General features: G+C 44.9%; 1 protein-coding gene across 12 annotated transcripts in view; it reads left to right on the forward strand.

The window, feature by feature from the left end:
* Nucleotides 1-1,863: 1,863 nt before the first annotated feature.
* The window catches only part of adam15 (ADAM metallopeptidase domain 15), a 37,318-nt gene continuing 16,756 nt past the window's right edge, over nucleotides 1,864-22,425 (forward strand). For 6 of the 12 annotated variants that reach the window (XM_044206798.1, XM_044206801.1, XM_044206805.1 and 3 more), the window contains exons 1-11: nucleotides 1,864-2,530; nucleotides 4,493-4,584; nucleotides 12,917-12,993; nucleotides 13,071-13,149; nucleotides 13,244-13,320; nucleotides 15,759-16,032; nucleotides 17,172-17,237; nucleotides 17,998-18,069; nucleotides 18,164-18,333; nucleotides 18,417-18,501; nucleotides 19,355-19,503. In XM_044206798.1, the coding sequence (XP_044062733.1) occupies nucleotides 2,368-2,530; nucleotides 4,493-4,584; nucleotides 12,917-12,993; nucleotides 13,071-13,149; nucleotides 13,244-13,320; nucleotides 15,759-16,032; nucleotides 17,172-17,237; nucleotides 17,998-18,069; nucleotides 18,164-18,333; nucleotides 18,417-18,501; nucleotides 19,355-19,503 (1,304 nt within the window). In that variant the 5' untranslated portion in view covers nucleotides 1,864-2,367. The remainder of the gene's footprint in view (nucleotides 2,531-4,492; nucleotides 4,585-12,916; nucleotides 12,994-13,070; nucleotides 13,150-13,243; nucleotides 13,321-15,758; nucleotides 16,033-17,171; nucleotides 17,238-17,997; nucleotides 18,070-18,163; nucleotides 18,334-18,416; nucleotides 18,502-19,354; nucleotides 19,504-22,425) is intronic. The other 6 variants (XM_044206799.1, XM_044206803.1, XM_044206804.1 and 3 more) reach the window with 2 other exon arrangements.

Here is a 22,425-nt window from a genome sequence, read left to right on the forward strand (position 1 = left end):
ACTTTAATACAAGAAACAATAAATGTGTGAAAAGACCTGAGCTGACAGAAAGGGGTTAAATCCACCTAGAAATACCCTGTGTGTGTGTGTGTGTGTGTGTGTGTGTGTGTGAGTGTGTGTGTGTGTGTGTGTGTGAGTGTGTGTGTGTGTGTGTGTGAGTGTGTGTGTGTGTGTGTGTGTGAGTGTGTGTGTGTGTGTGTGTGAGAGTGTGTGTGAGTGTGTGTGTGTGTGTGTGTGTGTGTGTGAGCGTGTGTGAGTGTGTGTGTGTGTGTGTGTGTGTGTGTGAGCGTGTGTGAGAGTGTGTGTGTGTGTGTGTGTGTGTGTGTGTGTGTGTGTGTGTGTGTGTGTGTGTGTGTGTGTGTGTGTGTGTGTGTGTGTGTGTGTGTGTGTGTGTGTGTGTGTGTGTGTGTGAGTGTGTGTGTGAGAGTGTGTGTGTGTGTGTGTGTGTGTGTGTGTGTGTGTGTGTGTGTGTGTGTGTGTGTGTGTGTGTGTGTGTGTGTGTGTGTGTGTGTGTGTGTGTGTGTGTGTGTGTGTGTGTGTGTGTGTGTGTGTGTGTGTGTGTGTGTGTGTGTGTGTGTGTGTGTGTGTGTGTGTGTGTGTGTGTGTGTGTGTGTGTGTGTGTGTGTGTGTGTGTGTGTGTGTGTGTGTGTGTGTGTGTGTGTGTGTGTGTGTGTGTGTGTGTGTGTGTGTGTGTGTGAGTGTGTGTGTGTGTGTGTGTGTGAGAGTGTGTGTGTGTGTGTGTGTGTGTGTGTGTGTGTGTGTGCGCGTGTGTGTAAAAACTGCATCCGTTTATTTTGTTTTCAAAATAAAATCCTTTTTGTGAACCGAGTTTGTCGCTGCAGCCGGAAACACAGCGACTGCAGTGAGAACCGCACGTTAACATGCAGTGAAGGTGCACGACACCAACACGTAATATACAGTACATGGCTCTTGGCTCTTCTAACTTTGTTGAGAGCCCAAGTAGGATAACCACAGGCTGAGAGAGCACTCTGGACGTGCCTCTCCTCCTTCTTCTTACCCTCTGAGCCGGTGGGCACTTCTCGGGCTCTGTGTTGTAATGTCCGGATTACACAATATACAGTTATACTAAACAGCTGGTTCACGAGGTTAAATTGGCAGCTTTCAGACTAAAATGGAGGAAAATGAGACTCAGAGTTAGTCACGTTTCCGTTTGAATAAATATTCACAGTTACTGTCAGATGAGTCAGCATGAGGCTGTGCATGTTCAGTCAGTTATCTTCTATATGTCTTCACAGTAATTTCTCCATTAAATGAAATGTATTGATTCATAAAGTCAGACAGTAAAGATCCGTATCCTGCCGGACCGACTGACTTTCTGCAGGTTTGCACATGTTATTAAAGGGTTATTCTTGTGAGGGGCTGAGGATCGAGGGTGTGCTGTACAGGCTGTAACAGCCGCTTGAGGCGAGTTTGTGGTTTTGTAGAAATAAAAATGTACTTGACTCGTGAAAAGACCCATTAAATGTATTCGTATTTAAATGAAGGTGGCCTTCACTTGGAGTCTGACAGTTAAAGGTGTTTAGTTGTCGTTAATAATGACTTTGGAATGTAAATAAAAATGGATTTCATTATAGCTTTATTTTGCTTTATTTGTTTTTTCATTTTTGCTTCACCTTAAAAAGATATTGAACCTCTTAATAAACACTGAAACTAAAGGGGGGGGGATCTTAATGCCAAAATGAGATATTCTCCTTCATTAATAGCTGCTTTAAATTATTAAATAAGTTGCTTGGAGTCAGTTAGTCAGGTGTAAAAACTACAAATACAACTATTTATTTGTTTGATAGTGACGCGCGTTCGCTGGCTTTTATTTTGAAGCCTGAGTCACGGTACTTCCGGTATGTCTCGCGCTAACTCGGGTTAGCTTAACGCGGCTAGATGTTGTATTCGTTAGCTCTCGGTATAAACGCGGGCGGTCCGGTGTCCTCCGGTAATGAGCCGCTCTCAGGCCTCTCAGGGCGGATAAGCCGAACTGTCCGGTGTCCCGGCGAACACGACCGAGATAAACCGACGCATTCCGCCCGTAGTTAACGGTAGTTTTTGCCGCCAGAGACTGTTTTCGCCAGAGCTGCGTAGATTACGGTTCGGTCCGGAGCACCCGCTACGTTAACGGTCACTTTCCCGCCGGTGGTCCGGTACAGCAGCAGCTCTTGACCCGCTTGTTTCTGCGGATGTTACCGGGAAAAGAAGCACCATGGAGTTTCGCTGTGGCCTCTCCCGGCGCTCCGACACGGTGAGGTAACGGGAACGGGAACGGGACAGGGTTGCCTCACACACACACACACACACACACACACACACACACACAGCAGCAACCTGTTGCCGGTGGCCGGTGACGCAGAGAGGATGAGCGGAGCCGCCGCGCTGCTGCTGCCGCTGCTGCTGCTGCTGCTCAGCGGCCGCGCTGCGTTCACCGCTGCCCGGTCCCTGAACGCACCCCCGGACGGAGGGGCTCTGCCCCCGGACGGACAGACGGACGGCACCGACGGTCTGACCGCAACCGTGACAGGTAACCATTAACGTTAACTGACGTAGTGGTGCCGTTAATTCACAGATATTACTGTGTATGAACGTAAATTATTAAAGCTATAATTCATCAAAAAATGAGCGTAGTCTGGTGACAGATAAAGTTCTGTGTCTTTATTTAAATTCACTTAACGATGCGAAGATGCTGCGCTTCATTCCGTTTCCCTCCGTCTCTGAACACTGTTGTCTTAATTTGGCCTGATGTGGTTTTCTTGCTGCATCTGTGTTTTAAAGTCTTGTTTGACTCCGTTTAAACCAGAACTGGTCTGGTTAAATCTGGTTAAATAAATAAAGGCAAAATTAAAAAATACAGTGGCAGAAATAATCAATAACAATTCGATTTCAACACACATAGGTAAATAAAACGGCAAACAGAAAAATAATAGGAAATAAATAAATAACAAAACGTGCCAGGGGGTCAACATACATAAAGAGAAAACACTAAATTAAATTTGAAGTAAGGAGCACTAGCCAATCACAGCGCAGTAGGGCCTGTGTGACCTTTGACCTGATCGCTTTGCCTGTTGCCAGGGTAACTAATCTGACACTATTAGCCTCTCAGCTAACTGCCTGAAACTGTTCGGATTATTTTTATTGATTTGATTCATTGACTCACAGTGACACTGAAGGTCTTCATCTGTCTTAATAGTTCACAACACAGAATGTGAATGAAGATTATACTTCACTAAAACTAGAGCTGCAACAATTAATCAATTAGTTATCAACTATCAAATTAATCAGCAACTATTTTGATAATCGATTAGTCGCTTTGAGTAATTTAAAGTCAATATTCTCTGATTCCAGCTTCGTAAACGTGAATATTTTCTGGTTTCTTTACTCCTCTGTGACCGTAAACTGAATGTCTTTGGGTTGTGGACAAAACAAGACATTTGGGGACGTCGTCTCGGACTTTAGGAAACACTGATCGACATTTTTCAACAACCAATCGATTAATCAAGAAAATAATCAACAGATTAATGGTTAGTTGCAGCCCTAACTAAAACAGAGGAAAACAGACAGGTTTCCTGTTTATAAGCAATCAAGGATATCAATCGTCACGATAGCTTATATATTTTTCTGTGTTTAGAAATAATAAAATTTGATAGAAAGTAAAAAGACGTTAGCATGAAAAAAGTAACGTTAGAATGAAAAAAGTAACGTTAGAATGAAAAAAGTAACGTTAGAATGAAAAAAGTGATGTTAGCATGAAAAAGTAACGTTAGAATGAAAAAAGTACCGTTAGAATGAAAAAAGTAACGTTAGCATGAAAAAGTAACGTTAGAATGAAAAAAGTGATGTTAGCATGAAAAAGTAACGTTAGAATGAAAAAAGTAACGTTAGAATGAAAAAAGTAACGTTAGCATGAAAAAGTAACGTTAGAATGAAAAAAGTGATGTTAGCATGAAAAAGTAACGTTAGAATGAAAAAAGTAACGTTAGAATGAAAAAAGTAACGTTAGCATAAACAAAAGTAACGTTAGAATGAAAAAAGTGACGTTAGCATGAAAAAGTAACGTTGCATGAAAAAAGTGACGTTAGCATGAAAAAGTAACGTTAGCATGAAAAAAGTGACGTTAGCATAAACAAAAGTAACGTAACTCAATACTCTGATAACGGCTATCTGCAGGATTTGAAAAAGCCTCAAAAAAAGTGCTTAGACGTTATTAAAAGTCTTAAATCTTGTCTCTTGGCAGTGACGTTGGTTATCCCTTAGATTTGTTTTTATAATTTGTGACTAACATACATGCTGCGTGTAGCATTTTACAGTGTAAATCAGCCTGTCAGCGCTCTCTGGTGGACAAACTCTGTAATGGCTGTCACTGCTCAGCTGACAGGCGCACCGATACTGAAATACACCTGCAATCCGCTGATATCGGCTCATAGATCGCATCGCTCTGGGTCCCTGCGTTCCCAGTTTACCCAGCGTATCTGTTGTTTGTGCTCAGGTGTGGACAGACGGCGACGCCCCCTGCTGGAGAAAACCCGCCCCTTCGTCGTGGTGGACGGACAGAGGCGGAGCCTGTCTGAAGCTCTACAGGTCAGAGACACGAAAGCCTCATATCTCCGGCAGGTCAGGGGTTTAGACCGGCGACGATGTCGTCACGCTGGGGTTTATTACTGGTGTGCTGGTCCTGAGCTCGGTCTGGGTTCTATCAAACTGGTCACAAAACCAAAGCAGAGGTTGCCCCCCACCCCGCCTGTTACCATGGTTACCTGATGGAGGTATTTTGCGGTGTGTTGACAGCCTGCCTGTGCCAAAGCCTCGTGGGAGTTGTAGTTGTTGTGCCGTCAGTGAAGCTGCAGCAGCACAGCGAGCGGATCCTGGACCGGTCCGGCGACCGGACGTTTAGTGGAGTAAACTTTATTGTCCGTCGCTTCACATACAAAACTCTCTGTAGATGAACTAATAAAAGAAATATTCAGATTCATAAAGCCGCGTGTTTGTTTGTTAAATCTCACTCGCTGAACCTCGAGACGCTGAGACAGAAGTGGACGGAGAAACGAGCTCAAACACATCGACGCTTCCGTCTGCTCCACCGTCATTAGACCTGTCGGCGAGGAGGAGGAGGAGGAGGAGGAGGAGAAGAGCAGCTCCACCGACTGTTATTAACAACACTCGTCCATCACGTGGAAACCGCCGTCAGCCGTCGCCTCGGTCACCGTTATTAAACGTCAGGAGGACGACCGATGGTTCGTCAATAGAGCTCCTTTTGGATCAGATGAAAGGATCGTTAACAGGGAAATAAATGAAAAGAAAGATTCAGTTCATCCCTCGTTTTCCAGACGGCTGCGTGAGCGGACAGATAAAAACACAGTCGGCGAGATCTGCTGAAGAAACAGCGTTTTACCGCAAAGTCGCGTCAGAGGTGCACAACCGAGCGCGATGATGTCACTGCGCCGGCCATAAACCGGGTTTGAGCCTCATCTGATACCGAGAGCGGCGGCTGTTCTTCCGTGCTGCTTTTTGTTGTAAATGTACTTGACAGACGAACGCGATGGCTGCGTTTGAAGGAGAAAACGGTCAAACTGCAGGAATTCATTTCCTTGTAGCTTTGATCGGCGCCCATGTAGGCTGCCAGGCCACCGTTTTACAACATGTTTCCTCCAAACGGGCTTTGGTTAGGTGGGCGTGTCAGAGGTGTTAACCAATCAGCAGCGACGTGTGCGTAAACACCGCCGTATTAAAAAGGCAGTGCGCTTGCGTACGCGGCGCTACGCTTCGACGGGGCTAAAACACAGTCGGCGAGATCTGCTGAAGAAACAGCGTTTTATCACAAAGTCGCGTCTCTCGCCTGATATTTAATCTCCTCCTCATCGTCTCACCTGCAGACCTCTGTAGAAACGCTGCTCTGAGGTCCGCGTGAGCTTATAGAAGTCTTTACTTATATTTCATATTGTAGTTTCTGTGGGAACTGGCGTATAAGTGTGTGACCTCAAACACACGTTTGGCTTTTCTCTGTTCACTGAACACGACTGCTGGATGTTTCAGACTTTACTGTCCCGTCCAGAAAACCTCAGCAGCGTGTTTCTGTCACAAAGGCCGACAACTGAAACTCTTTATTAGGAAATGAGGAACAGCTTGCAGTCTGAAGGAGGGACAGGAAGTCTTTATCCTCCGCTGTGTGTCGCCGCCTTCGTTCATTAACAGTCACGTGTTTCAGTGTAATAAGAGAGAGGAAGTTTTCACCAGGAGCTTCCTGCAGGAACACTGAGATCTGACCACAGGAGGAGGAGGAGGAGGGGTGTTAGAGGACGGACACTTCCTGTGCAGCTGACAGAAGCTCTGAGATCATTTCCTGTAGAAATCCCCCCGCACCCATCCACCCACTCCACCCAGCCGGGAGGAAACGAGGTGTGATGTGGAGAGTCGGACCAAAGCCGCCAGACTAAATATCGTCACCGTCGCAGAAAGAATCTGAGCAGCTCAGCGCTCCTCTCCAGTGACAGTAACGACCTCTTGAGGTTCAGCGGCCGCAGTTTTAAACTAGACGACCTAAGGCATCCGCCGGTACCAGCCATGCTAGCTTGTCGGGAAGGGGGCTAAATAACGCTCCGAATTTGGCGTGGCCATTTTCAAAGGGGTCCCTTGACCTCTCGCCTCAAGATCTCTGGATCAAAGCGGGTTCTGTGGGGGCCCACGGGCCTCCCCTGTACAGACGCTAATCCCATGCAGGTTTTTGCATGCAGTATAAATGTGTTGTCTCCTATATTTCTGCATACTGGGGCCCCTAAACAGTCTTGGACCTGCATGAACTGGGTATGACAGGAAAGCTGAGACTCTTGTGGATCCAGTGAGCCCGGTTGTATTCATGTGTGCTGATGTTAGCCGTTTCATCGTAGTGAGACTCTTTTTTTGAAACTTGACCTCACCGCGACCTCGAGGATAATCCCAGCCTCCTGAAACTTCACAAACACGAGCCAGAGCCCCGGGGCCCTCAGAGCACGTACGGCTTCCCCAGGCGTGTTCACAGTAAGGGGGTTTCTGAGCAATTTCCACAACAGAAGAGCTCGCCGTCCAATCGCCGAAAAATTGTGTTTTTGACGCCAAATCGCAGCATGAGTTTTTCTACGGTGTCCCTGAAGGTCTCGGTGTATTAATGTGGTACTGCGGAGGGATTTGTGATTTTCGAGTGATCAAAAATGGTTAAATATTACACCACATCTGTAACTGCTGCAACACCTTATGAGACATAACTGAGCGTGGGAATGGCCGTCACACACTTCCATCATAATGTTCTGCGCCCTGAGCCGCTTCAGATGATGTACACCGCTTCTACTCTCTGTGGCATAAACTGTCGACCCGCTATCTCCCCCTAAAGATCCCCTGTCCCCCCCCCTAAAAAAGACTAAAATGGGTCTATGGTGGGGAGGGGTGGAGTGGAAGAGGTTAACAGTTAATCTATTTTTAAATGTACTTCCGGGCGCCGAGCGGCAGGCAGCCCCCCGCCTCGTTACAAGACGTTTGTCGCAGTGAGAGAAACTCAGCATGTGTTTAATTTCTGTCAATTCAGTGAGATAAACTATGAAAGAAACCTCTCAGCTGATGCTGGAGTCTCCTTATTGATTTCAGTCAGACAACACGGTAAGAAAAAGGCACGCACTGCGCTCGCGCTCCCGGTGGACGACTTTGTAACACGAACGCCGTTTTTCTACAGTTTAGAAAACTGATGGTGAAGACGGAGGACAACATGAGTATTATAAACCTGATAAACCTTCAAACTCATGGATTTATTTAGAGCTGCGACTAACAGTTATTGTCATTATCAATTAATCTGATCAGGATTTCATGGAGTTCACTGGTGCGAGTGAAGAGGACGCAGAGGACAGGGTTAGATGGAGGCACATGATTCGCTGTGGCGACCCCTGAAAGGGAACGGCCGAGAGGAGAAGAAGAAGAATTGATTCGTCTCTAAAATGTTCGTGTTGTGTAGCAGAACTGCGATATGATGTTAAATCAGCTGCTGGACTGCGATGAGACGTGCTTCATCGTTCACGCTCCCCTCAGGATGAACTGTAATAACTCTGCTGATCCTCTGACTTTCCATCTAGCGCCACCATCAGGTCGACATGTTAACGCGTCCGACACTTTGGTTTCTGACCAAACACCTGCAGAGCTGCTGACGCTCCCATCAGCCTCAGCTGCACTCTGTGTTTACTGCTAACTAGCTAATGTTAGCATGCTAACACACGCACACACGGAGCAGTTTGGGGTTCAGTGTCTTGCCCAGGGACACTTCGACATGTGGGCTGGGGATTGAACCGTCGACCCGCTCTTCCACCAGGCCACAGCTGCTAAACTAAGATGGTGGACACGGTCAGCAGTGTACCTGCTAAACACCAGCATGTTAGCATTTAGCTCAAAGCACCGCAGCTGTTGTTGCTTACTGCTGGCGTCTTTCACGCAGTCCTGCTCAACACCGCGACTAACTTCACGTTTCGTCTAACGGTCGTTTTAACGCACACAGAATCGGAAGCGGTTAGACAAGCTTCTCAAACGCCGCGCTGGTCTGATGGTGACGGATGGTGACGGATGGTGACGGTGTCGGAGCTCTGCTGTAGAAACCACAGGCCTCGCTGTTAGCAGGAGTAACGGACTCCTCTGTTGTGGCTCTGAGCCTCGCCCTGAGTTTCTGCAGCTCTGACATCATCTGGAGACTGGGCGAGAGACATGACCTCACCGCACAGAGAGAGAGAGAGAGAGGGAACAACATGTAGAGAGGGGAGGAGGAGGGGGGAGAGGCTGCTAACAGATGGTGAGAGTGGGCGAGAGAGGCTGCAAAACACAGCGAGGGGTAAAAGAGAGAGAGTGGAGGGAGGCGTGATGAAAACATGGAGACATCAGAGCGACACGAAGCTTCACACGAACGAAACTAACTCAAGAAAGGCAGCTTTCTTTTACGCTCTTTCCTGCTTTGTGCTGCAACTGCTGCACGACAGTTAGCTTAGTCAGATCATGGCCGGCGACACGTCTGACTCCCGATTGGTCGGTCAGAGTCAGATGGTCGCTGTCGGACTGGAGCGTTGCTGGTTTGAATCCAGATGAAGTCAGCGACACGAGTTACTGAACTGTAAGACGCCACTGTGACGCTCAGCAACAGCAACGACAGCAGGTCCGCCGCCCGAATATTCGTTCGATTCATTTTTTGGTCCATAAAATGTGAGAAAACGTCTTCAAACGTCTTGTTTTGTTCGACCAACAGTCCAAAACCCAAAGAGATTCAGTTTACTGAGATAGAAAACTGAAAGTCCTCACAAGTTAGAAGCTCCAACTGGTGAAAGTTTGGAATTTTTTCTGCCAGACAACTAATCAATTAACCGAGTAACTGTTTGCTTACTCAGCGGTTGTTTAGTCTGCACAGTGTTCAGGTCTGTGAACGCCTCCTCGCTGCGCTGCGCTGAGCGGCCGGTGTTTGGTTCGGATCCAGGATCTGGATCGTCGTCCCTAAAGACCAAACGGACCTGCACAGAAACACCTGAACGTACACGCGTATTTATAAACTGCACATTTATAAAAGAAGAATGTGTCGCCTCACACTAGAGCTGAAGTCAACCAAAGAACGACTGATGTTCTGCCTCCTCTTCGACCGACCGATTAGCCGTTTCCTCTAGATGAACTCTACCTGGGCCACGTTCAGCCCCGTCGAAGCGTAGCGCCGCGTACGCAAGCGCACTGCCTTTTTAATACGGCGGTGTTTACGTACACGTCGCTGCTGATTGGGTAACACCTCTGACACGCCCACCTAACCAAAGCCCGTTTGGAGGAAACATGTTGTAAAACGGTGGCCTGGCAGCCTACATGGGCGCCGATCAAAGCTACAAGGAAATGAATTCCTGCAGTTTGACCGTTTTCTCCTTCAAACGCAGCCATCGCGTTCGTCTGTCAAGTACATTTACAACAAAAAGCAGCACGGAAGAACAGCCGCCGCTCTCGGTATCAGATGAGGCTCAAACCCGGTTTATGGCCGGCGCAGTGACATCATCGCGCTCGGTTGTGCACCTCTGACGCGACTTTGCGGTAAAACGCTGTTTCTTCAGCAGATCTCGCCGACTGTGTTTTTATCTGTCCGTCTACGCAGCCGTCTGGAAAACGAGGGATGAACTGAATCTTTCTTTTCATTTATTTCCCTGTTAACGATCCTTTCATCTGATCCAAAAGGAGCTCTATTGACGAACCATCGGTCGTCCTCCTGACGTTTAATAACGGTGACCGAGGCGACGGCTGACGGCGGTTTCCACGTGATGGACGAGTGTTGTTAATAACAGTCGGTGGAGCTGCTCTTCTCCTCCTCCTCCTCCTCCTCCTCCTCCTCCTCCTCCTCCTCGCCGACAGGTCTAATGACGGTGGAGCAGACTGAAGCGTCGATGTGTTTCTGTCTCACTGAGCCGGTGAAATGAGGCTGGAGGTTCAGCGTCTTTGCGCGTGAACACAGTTTTATTAGTTCGTCTACAGAGTTTTGAACACCTGACCTCTGAAGTCCAGCTCTCTGCCCCTGAACGCGTTCAGATATCCGGCGGTCTGTCGGCTTCAGGAGAATCGGCTTCCTGCGTGTCGTGTGTTCGAGGTAGAAGCTGTGCTATTGTACCACAGTCGGACCCACCCAGCTGACCTGAACATGACTCAGCCACCAAACACCCCCCCACCCCTTCCTCCATCCTGCTGCACAATAACTTGACCCCACCACAGTACAAAGTACGGAGAGGGTGGAGAAAACAAACACGCCTCGGAGGGGAATTCTGCTCATTTTTTAGAGGAACGCTCCACCCAAAATCTCTCTTTTCATTGTCAAACACTGACCCTGCAGGTCGCGTCCTCAGACAGGTTCAACACCTACACACACAGTCACACATCGTGTGGTTTCAAAGACTGATTCTGATGTTTTCTGGACTCGATATATTTTAGAATAAAATTGAATAAAAGAGTCAGTAAAATGAAGGGATGTGGTTTTACACCAGCGGCCTTGCGTCCCTTACAGCGTGGAAAACCTTCATGTAGGGAGATGAAGTTAAACTGATCACTTTAAATGATCTGAAGATGTCTGACTCTGCTGAGTTTGAACTCTTTACGTCTCTGAACTGCCTGTTTGCATGTGTAGACCGGACTCGCATGGAAACGGTCCAAACGTCCATAAAAACCTCTCAGAACCACTTCAGCGGTGGCGGAGGAAGTACACGGCTATCCAGGTATCAGCTGACGTTTGACGTCCACTGATTGGTTCTGTGTAAAAGAAAACTGTTGTAACCTGAGAGAAACGCTCGTCTATTGTTTGAAACACACACACACACACACACACACACACACACACACACACACCTCGACTTCCTGCGGAGCTGAGAGGAGAAAGCGAGGAGGCGTTGGACAGGAAGTGTCTCCTCCTCAAAGAGCAACTCCATTAACAGGCAGGAAAACACACTGATTGGATAACGGATGTACTTAGCCCCCCACACACACACACACACACACACACACACACACACACCCCAAAGAACTAGAAAAGGGAAGTGACATGGATAAAATAAAAACGGTGGAAACAGACGGATCATCGAACCGTACTAGTAGAGTCCTGCGCCAGGTGACCCGCGAGAATAATGTTGTTTTATATAGAGAGTCGTGCACATACACGCGCTCACGTGGACCAGACGCATGAACGTCATGACAGGACAGAGACTAAAGCCTCCACGGGGGGGAGGGGGGGCAAAGATACTGCAGGAGGTGGATTTGAGTCAAACATCGCGTCATAAACACACATCGAATCGTTCGGTGCGACTCGCACGTCCAGAGGACGTCATCGTCTCTGACGTCCGTCCAGAATAAACCTCCAGAAACCAGCTGAGACGCCAGAGAAGAAAGCGGCTGCAGAACCTGCCTGAGAATCCTGCTGTTTCTAAGTTTCCTTCAGTCTCACAGTGATCCAGAGACAGCTGTCTGTCCGTCCACGGGTCCACTGCAGACAGGAGCTGCTGACTGCTGGTTCGGCTGCTCTGACGGGACAGTTTGACTAAATGGAAACTAATACGGGCTAACAATGGAATGAATGACCCACATACAAGCTTTGGACGGGATTAAAATCACTGATCAGAGCAGGTGATGTTAAAATCAGCCCCCCTCCCCTGCAGACAGAAGCGCAGTCTGAATGGAGCTTAAGACACCAAAACAGTACTGTTGCAGTAACTTTAGTCAGACATGAACAGGACTTTGTCTTCTGTCCCAAACTCTAGAAATAAAAGCTGAAACTAAACTGTTTCCTTCTTAAAACACAACTCATTCATCCAGGAGAACATCATTAAAAAGTGTTGCCCCTTAAATCACCATGTAATGAACAATGAAATGGACTTCTGTCTCACCTAAATCACACGACAGTCCTTTCTCCTCAGGGAGACGCGTACCTGAACGCAGCTTCTTAGCTGTCTGTATATTAAAATCCATCACACGGTGGAAGTTTTGTGGACGACACAAATAAATGTTTTATACTTGCAGTTGTTCGGTATGAAAATGAAGCTCAATGTGCAGTAAACAGTCTTCTGTCAAGAAGACGGAGAGCAGGTCAGTTGTTGAATTCATTTGTGTGTCAGTTTACTTTTATTTTCAACTTCACTTAACAAAGAACATCAGTGTTGATTGACAGAACCAATAAAAACCGGAAGACACCGGTTCCTCCTGGAGGAGTCACTCGTGTCTTCGGGGGTTTTTGGGAAACAAGCTTAAGAAGGTTCGTACGACGGATTTTATGATCATCGTAGCCTTAAGATGCTTTTGTGTCCATCCCAAGTTTTCTAGAGTCCTTCCTAGGTCCTCCATCTTTCTTTCTTTCGTCCTCTGAGAGTTTAATCACTTCGTGAATAAAGGGACTGTTCTTCCTGTGTGCTGTTAGGACGGTCACCCCGACAGGCTGCAGTGTGGACTGCAGGTGGGAGGACGCCTCTTCCTGCTGGACCTGGAGAAGAACCAGTGAGTCTGATTCACAGTGCGACATTAAACACAACGTGAACGTAAAGAGTGCGATCTGATGTGTCGTCTCTCCGCAGTGACCTGCTGCCCAAACCGCCCAACGTCTTCTACTACCTGCCCAACGGCACCGGAGTGTCCGTGAGGGCCGACCCCGTGGTGAGTCAGCGAACGCACCGCCGTCTGTCCTCAGACCGTCTCTGTTGTGTTTTCCAGCTGTGACGGGTGTTTGTGTGTGTGTGTTTGTGTGCAGACTCACTGTTATTACCACGGCAGCGTCCGAGGCTTCCCTCAGTCCAGAGTGGCTCTGAGCACCTGCTCCGGACTCCGGTCAGTCGCCTCCACAGACACTCAGACTAATCAGACTAAACGTTTTGTTCTTCCACGACTGTTTAAGTTCAAACTAAATCAAACTCGTTCGAGAAGTTTCACCGTCAGGTCACAAAAGAATCCAGACACGCTCATTTCATTTTACTGATAAGTTGGTTGCTACGGGATAACCGGACACAAAATAGCAATATAAAATAATAATAATTTAAAAAAATGTTCAAGAAGAAACTGTTTTCTATTAATAAAAGTGCAGTAAATTAGGTCAAGTGTCATAGAAGATATTGTTACAAGACAACTTCCTGTCTCCTCTAACTCTTCTCTGTGATTGGTTACTTTAAATGTCACTACAGCCGATCACACGGTTTACTTCCTGTAAAGGAAAAAAGAGCTTTGATGTTTCATGATGCAAATTATGGAACAAGTTTTGTTTTGGTATCTGAACTGAGACTCAGGTTTTAGCCCAGTGGTGCCCAACCTGTGGACCGGACCCCTACAGGGGCCGCAAAATACATCTTATGTGTCGCAAGTTGATGAACTGAAGAAAACATTTGCTACCCAAACTTTTTCACACATTCCTCTTCCATCTTTGCTTTTTGTGAATTATTGAATCATTTTTAAAATGAGGTATAAAACAAATGTTCTGTGAAAAAGTACAGGAAGTTGTTTGTGCACACTCCTGAAAGTGTGTTTACTCTGTCAAACCACAGATCTCGTTCCTGCACAGACTCATCAGAAGACAAGCGTATGAAAATATGGCATATGTATCTGACATTGTGCCTTTAAGGGTTTTTAGCAGAAATTATTTGTTTTTTAATTTCTGTAAACGTACCGCGCCGTCCTTCAGTTGTGAATTTGTAAAACGCTCTAATTGGATAAACTTTTAAAGAAGCCCTAGTTTGGAATGCCAAAGGGTTTTACCTGAGAGACAACACGCCTTGTTGTCGGGTTGTGTTCAGTGTTTGCTTCAGAATATTTACTCTGAAACAGTCTGACAGGATGAGAACTCAGAGACAGCAGCCTGTCCCGTCCTCAGCGTTCGCTGGAGGACGGGACAGCTCTGCTGCCCTCGTGTGAATAAATAAAAGCTGAATATTTACAGGCCGATCACTGACAGCTCCCTGCGCTCTAACACTTCCTGCATATGCACAGAAAAGCATTTTCTCCTCCGACAACAGTGAAGGAAAATAAGAAGCAAAATCTCTTAAACCTAAAAACCTCCAATCCGGGTCGCACAGAGTCCAGGACTTACTGTGTTTCAGGTCTTTGTGTTTCTGGGCTGATCTCAGCGGAAAACGTGAGCGACGACATCAGCGTTCCTCTGCAGGTTAAACTGATCCGGATCAATGTGATTGACCTCTGACCCCTGCGGCGCACAATGTGTGTAGGCCACGGGAGGATTAATGGGCTTATTTATCAGCTCACGTGAACAGAACCCGGTCCAGTTTGTGGTTTTCAGGTCAGAGACTCGGTACACAGAAACCTCTGTCCACCAGATCAGCACAGAACAGATTATTCACCAGTTTGGATTATTGAGAGCAAACTGAGATCATAAAAAACAAAAAGTTCAGTGTCACAAGTTTCAGAAACAGACTGTATGAGACGATCGTGTGAATGAAGCTTTTATTAGTGACACTTTGACCCAACACGTTCAGGAATAATCTACATTAAAAGTTTGTTTTTTTTAATGCCGATTCAAACACATCCGCTGGCTGTTTCATTAAAATGGTTTATTTACGTTTTAAGCATTATTCTGTTATTTTTTTGCGCACTCGATCCAAGGCTTTAGTGTGCTGCAGCGGACGGACGTGGCTCTGAGACGTCTAAAACACATTTTCCACCCAAATACCATCAACTCTCTTTGCGCTGCCTCATTTGAATGAACCTCCCACCTGTTTGTTCATCTCCTCTCACCTGAGCACCGTGCGCTCCGCGCTGGGCATCAAAACACCTGGTACTTAATGTATCTGACCTGTATTATAGTGTATTTTTTATATATATATGACGTGACAGTGAGCTGTTGTAGCGAAAGACTTTCCCCTCTGGGATGAATACAGTATTTCTGATTCTGAAAACACCACACCGACGGGCAAAGAGAGTTTAAAGTTCGGGTAAATACCGAGCGGTCGGAGCGCTGCTGGAGCTGGTCGTTGCCCCGCCACGAAAACACGTCCCTCAGACAAAATCTAGAAATAGCCGACACAATGAACAACTGAAGGTCGCTGATTTCTCTTCTGTGGTTGGATCTGAAACCTGACGGGAACACACGATGGACGCTGTGGATAGAAAGATAAATGTACCTCTGTCACCGGTTTGAATCTGCTCAGGGGGCTTCGCTGCCTTTCCCTCCCCACATTATTAAAAAAAACAAGAACAGGATCAATCAGCCCGATTGATCATCTGCAGATAACAAGTGAAACTTCCTGTGTTTCCTCCTGCAGCGGCGTCATCGCCATTAACTCCACCCTGAGCTTTGAGCTGCAGCCCGAGGAGGACGACCACCGCCGCCACCAGGGGGGGGAGGAGGAGGAGGAGGGAGGAGGGGAGAGTGGAGGAGATGGGAGTGGAGGGAGCGGAGGAGGAGGAGGAAGAGATGAAGATGGAGGAGTCCACCTGCTGTTCTCCACCAGCCCTCTGGAGGGCGACGGTGCTGGAGGCTGCGGGGTTTCTCACGCCGCTGTCCCCCCCATCCACAGCTCCACTCACACGCACAGGGTGAGGCAGAAACTCCCCCATCGGGACAAACGGTCAGCAGCTGGGTTAGAAAATGTCTGCTTCTTTGTTAAAAAGTCAGAGGTACAAAAACTGAAGAGAGAGATCAGCTACAACTAATACCCAGGGTGCATTTCACCAGCAAACACACGGCCAATCACAGAGCTTCACATTCTGCTGTGAGCTAAAGTTAAAGATCACACTGTCGAGAAAACTGATTTTACAATCTGCGGTTTAAAGGTGGAGTACGTGATACTGGAGGAATCCAATACACGACAAACACCGCGATACAGAGCGAACAACGCTATGTCACTAATGTTAGCTAGGTTTCAGGTTAGCTTAGCCAGGCTGTGGGTTAGCTTAGCTAGGTTTCAGGTTAGCTTAGCTAGGTTGTGGGTTAGCAGACTGTCGCTACAGCTGCTGCTGCTAAGCTAACAGCCAGAGAGGACGAGACGGTTTCCCAGAGCAGCACAGCAGCTCCAGACAGCGACGCTCACAACTCTCCTGCTGCTACAGCTAACATCACAACAGCAGCAGATCTTAAACTAGAGAGTCAGCTGAATGTTTGCGGGCAGGTCGTTTAATGTCACCTGACGCACACATCGTGGCTGAACAGTGCTGTGCGGCTCGGTCCGAGCCTCTCTGTGTTTCCCGTTCACAGAGCCGGGGCTGAGTACGAACACCGGAGGGTTTTCAGCGCTCACACTGAACGCACAGCTAGCGGACCGCGAGGAATTAACAAAAAGACGTGTATTGGAGTAGAATCGCTGACCCCACCTTTAAATCAGTTCACTTTCAGATTCAGGCTCAGTTTTCTGACTGGCTTCTTCTCCATAGCAACAGCAGCTGAGGCTCATGGGTATTGTAGTATTTAGAGCCGCCCACCAAACAGACAGACAGAACCGGATTTCTCTAACAAAAAGTTAAAATAAAGTTGTAACATTGAGGAGATCATTAAAATAAAAGATGACAATGGGGATTTACTGTGGGGAAAATACTGACGGGACCAGCAGGTCGTCCACTTTGCGTCGTGTCGTGTCGAAGATGAGTTGTGTAGTTAGTCTTCCTGCAGTGGTGGTCGGGGCAGCGGCTGCTGTCAGGTAACGTGTTGCCATGACAGTTGTTTTTTGCTCCGCCTGCAGAGGAAGAGAGACATCCTGTCTGAGACCAAATACATCGAGCTGGTGCTGGTGGTCGATAACCAGGAGGTCAGTGTGTTTTCATTATTGATTAATCTGCTGATTCTTTTCTTAATTAATTGATTGAAAGAGTTTTCCACTGATTTATCATTACACTCCTATAAAACCTGTCAGACTCATGATGGAGTGTTTAAAAAAAAATAAAAGGATCCAAATAGAAACAGCAGAACCAGAGATATAACCTTCTATTGTTCCACACATTATTCTCCTTTGTCAAAACCTGGTCGTGGAGCGTCATGCTAGTAGCAGCTAACGTAGCCTGCAGCAGAGAGGAGCAGCGGGCTGCAGAGCTAGCTCCACACCAGCACAACACGTAGCCTCCAGCCCCAACCGACGCTGACTCAGGTGACATCACTTGAGGACATTTATCAGCTCCCTCTGAGACACTAAAGGCTTTATACTGCTTTTAAAACATCTGCAGTAGAACTCCCCAACACCTGGAGACACACTGATGTGGAAAATCACTGGAGTTCACCTTTAATCGTAAAACAGCAAAAAAAAATATCTCGTTTTGTCCAACAGTCCAAATCCAAAGATGTTCAGTTTACTGTGATGGAAAACAGAGAATATCTGAGTCACTTGTGTTACTGGAACTAGGAAATGTTTGTCTTTGCTTTGCTTAGTGTTTTTCTGCAGTAATGTCTTTTTGACACAAGATGGCGGCAGTTCATTTAATTCAAAATCAACTAAATGACAGAAACTGCATAACTGGCATCGCCTCTTAATGACTCGCTGTGTATTTGAATTTAAACGTTTGTGTTTTTCGCAGTTTCTGAATTACCAGAAGAACAATAAGACCATCATCTACCGCATGCTGGACGTGGCCAACCAGGTGGACTGGGTGAGAGCCGCGACCTCTGACCTCCCTGTAACCGTGAACCGTGTGAATCTGCTGTAGAAGAAGAACCGAGCCGTCTCCCTTCTGTCTGTTTCAGTTCTACCGTCCTCTGAACGTCCGGGTAGCGCTGACCGGTCTGGAGATCTGGAGCGACCGCGATAAGATCCGGGTGGAGAAGAGTCCCACCGACACCCTCAACAACTTCCTGGAGTGGAGGACCAGAGAGCTGCTGCCGCGCCTTCGCCACGACAACGCCCAGCTCGTCATGTAGGAGGACAGCGGCGTTTAACGGAATAAAAGCTTTGGATTGTGATTGATTATGATGTCACAGGTTCATTGTTATTTTGCAGGGGGGGTTCTTTTGATGGCACCACAGTGGGGATGGCGTCTCAGTCGTCCATGTGCTCCAGAGACCGGTCGGGTGGAGTCAACGTGGTGAGCGGACGCTGCTTTGTTTCATAGCCAGGAAACAGCCGAGGCGGAGACTGTGTAGTGCGATGTCGTGGGTTTAAATCCAGTAGAAGTTACTGTCATTGTCTCCATGTACAATATTCAGTGTGCAGGGGAACCGGTCGCATTAATCGAGCTTTCTTCTGTTTATAGAGCTGAGAAGTGCGAGGAGGTATTTTGAGTTCCCATTAATTTTTCCCGGAGACAGTGTTGGTGTTGGAGCACTTTTACAGTTTGCATCAGCATGAAACTCTCCCGCTGAACTAAAGATGAACAACTGGTTCTTTGATAAATAGTCAAAGGTACAAGAAGCCTGTGAGAGCCTGAGAGAAGTCACCTACAACTCCCAAGGTGCATTTCACTAATTAACATCCAGTCACAGAGCTTAAAATCCTGCTACGTGCTCCGGTACAGATTACAGTGTTGACAAAACTGAATTTGGGGGGGGAATTCAGCAACTATGACGCCACATTTTGTTTACACCTGAAGTGAAGAAGCATTTTAAAATGGCTTCAGCTCTGATTCACACATCTGACTGGCTTCTTCTCCATGGCAACGGCAGCTGAGGTTCATGGGTACTGTAGTATTTAGAGCCGTCCACCAAACTGACAGAAAAACCCTGATTTGTCAGAAACAAAGTGTAAATAATTCAAACTGGTGGTCAGAATATAAACATTCAGATCATTTGAGAAAATGTTTAAATGGGAAAACAGAATGTGATAAACATACATCCCACTTCACAACTCTTTTAAATTCTTCAAGTCTCTACGAGGTGATTTCCATAGAAATGAACTGAAACCAGGAAGTGAGCCAGTCTAAAAACCTGTCTCTCTCTCAGGACCACCTGGTCAGTGTGTTGGGCGTCGCCTCCACTGTAGCTCATGAACTCGGTCACAACTTGGGGATGAGTCACGACACCGCCGAGCGCCGCTGCTCCTGTCAGAACGAACCGCGGCTCGGAGGATGCATCATGGAACCCTCAACCGGGTCAGTACCAGAATATTTAACGTAGTCACCGGGTACGGCACCGGCTGTCACTTCATCAGAGAGTCAAGTTTGAACAAGTTCGAACTAACATGTAATTCCATGAGTTATATAAATTCATGAGCTTCTGTCACCCCCGAGGATGAGTGTGGTGAGAAGTCGACTGCCTCACTTGGGTTGCAGCAGCTGAGTCCTCAGATTTGTTCAGTGGTTGTGGAGTAACACATCTGCTTTTTACAAAGTCGCAAACAGTCTCATCTTTGTAGGTCATTTTACCGTCTCCTGTACAGCTAGCTGTAGTAACTAATTGCTTTCCAGATAAGATTTTATATACAAAACAAATATAATAAGCTTATAAAATGCATTGTTCAAGATTAAACCACTGGTTTCCAACCTTTCTGTCTTGTGACCCTTTTACAGAAAGTCTACTTGGGGCCCCTTGTCACATGTTTTAGTGTCTCTCATCTCACGACCCTTCAGATTTATCTGGTGACCCTTTGGAGGGGCCAACCCCTAGGTTGGGAACCACTGGACTAAACTAGCTAAATGTATATAAAGCAGTTAAAACTAGCTGACTGTATATAAAGTAGTTAAAACTAGCTAGCTGTATATAAAGTAGTTAAAACTAGCTAACTGTATATAAAGCAGATAAAACTAACTGTAGTTAAAACTAGCTAACTGTATATAAAGTAGTTAAAACTAGCTAATTGTATATAAAGCAGTTAAAACTAACTAACTGTAGTTAAAACTAGCTAACTGTATATAAAACAGTTAAAACTAGCTAACTGTGTATAAAGTAGTTAAAACTAGCTGACTGTATATAAAGTAGTTAAAACTAGCTAACTGTACATAAAGCAGTTAAAACTAGCTAACTGTGTATAAAGCAGTTAAAACTAGCTAACTGTATATAAAGTAGTTAAAACTAGCTAACTGTATATAAAGCAGTTAAAACTAACTAACTGTAGTTAAAACTAGCTAACTGTATATAAAGTAGTTAAAACTAGCTAACTGTATATAAAGCAGTTAAAACTAACTAACTGTAGTTAAAACTAGCTAACTGTATATAAAACAGTTAAAACTAGCTAACTGTGTATAAAGTAGTTAAAACTAGCTAACTGTACATAAAGCAGTTAAAACTAACTAACTGTAGTTAAAACTAGCTAACTATATAAAGCAGTTAAAACTAGCTAGCTGTATATAAAGTAGTTAAAACTAACTAACTGTATATAAAGCAGATAAAACTAACTAACTGTAGTTAAAACTAGCTAACTGTATATAAAGTAGTTCAAACTAGCTAACTGTATATAAAGCAGTTAAAACTAACTGTAGTTAAAACTAGCTAACTGTATATAAAGCTGTTAAAACTAGCTAACTGTATATAAAGCAGTTAAAACTAGCTAACTGTACATAAAGCAGTTAAAACTAGCTAACTGTATATAAAGCAGTTAAAACTAGCTAACTGTATATAAAGCGGTTAAAACTAACTAACTGTATATAAAGCAGTTAAAACTAACTGTATGTTAAAACTAGCTAACTGTATATAAAGCAGTTAAAACTAGCTAACTGTGTATAAAGCGGTTAAAACTAACTTACTGTATGTTAAAACTAGCTAACTGTATATAAAGCAGTTAAAACTAACTAACTGTAGTTAAAACTAGCTAACTGTATATAAAGCAGTTAAAACTAACTAACTGTAGTTAAAACTAGCTAACTGTATATAAAACAGTTAAAACTAGCTAACTGTGTATAAAGTAGTTAAAACTAGCTAACTGTATATAAAGTAGTTAAAACTAACTAACTGTAGTTAAAACTAGCTAACTGTACATAAAGCAGTTAAAACTAACTAACTGTAGTTAAAACTAGCTAACTATATAAAGCAGTTAAAACTAGCTAACTGTAGTTAAAACTAGCTAACTGTATATAAAACAGTTAAAACTAGCTAACTGTGTATAAAGTAGTTAAAACTAGCTGACTGTATATAAAGTAGTTAAAACTAGCTAACTGTACATAAAGCAGTTAAAACTAGCTAACTGTGTATAAAGCAGTTAAAACTAGCTAACTGTATATAAAGTAGTTAAAACTAGCTAACTGTATATAAAGCAGTTAAAACTAACTAACTGTAGTTAAAACTAGCTAACTGTATATAAAGTAGTTAAAACTAGCTAACTGTATATAAAGCAGTTAAAACTAACTAACTGTAGTTAAAACTAGCTAACTGTATATAAAACAGTTAAAACTAGCTAACTGTGTATAAAGTAGTTAAAACTAGCTAACTGTACATAAAGCAGTTAAAACTAACTAACTGTAGTTAAAACTAGCTAACTATATAAAGCAGTTAAAACTAACTAACTGTAGTTAAAACTAGCTAACTATATAAAGCAGTTAAAACTAGCTAGCTGTATATAAAGTAGTTAAAACTAACTAACTGTATATAAAGCAGATAAAACTAACTAACTGTAGACAAAACTAGCTAACTGTATATAAAGTAGTTAAAACTAGCTAACTGTATATAAAGCTGTTAAAACTAGCTAACTGTACATAAAGCAGTTAAAACTAGCTAACTGTATATAAAGCAGTTAAAACTAGCTAACTGTATATAAAGCGGTTAAAACTAACTAACTGTATATAAAGCAGTTAAAACTAACTGTATGTTAAAACTAGCTAACTGTATATAAAGCAGTTAAAACTAACTGTATGTTAAAACTAGCTAACTGTATATAAAGCAGTTAAAACTAGCTAACTGTGTATAAAGCGGTTAAAACTAACTAACTGTATGTTAAAACTAGCTAACTGTATGTAAAGTAGTTAAAACTAGCTAACTGTATATAAAGCAGTTAAAACTAACTGTAGTTAAAACTAGCTAACTGTATATAAAGCAGTTAAAACTAACTAACTGTAGTTAAAACTAGCTAACTGTATATAAAA

Source organism: Siniperca chuatsi, linkage group LG9 (genome assembly GCF_020085105.1).
Source record: "Siniperca chuatsi isolate FFG_IHB_CAS linkage group LG9, ASM2008510v1, whole genome shotgun sequence".
Lineage (NCBI taxonomy): Eukaryota > Metazoa > Chordata > Actinopteri > Centrarchiformes > Sinipercidae > Siniperca > Siniperca chuatsi.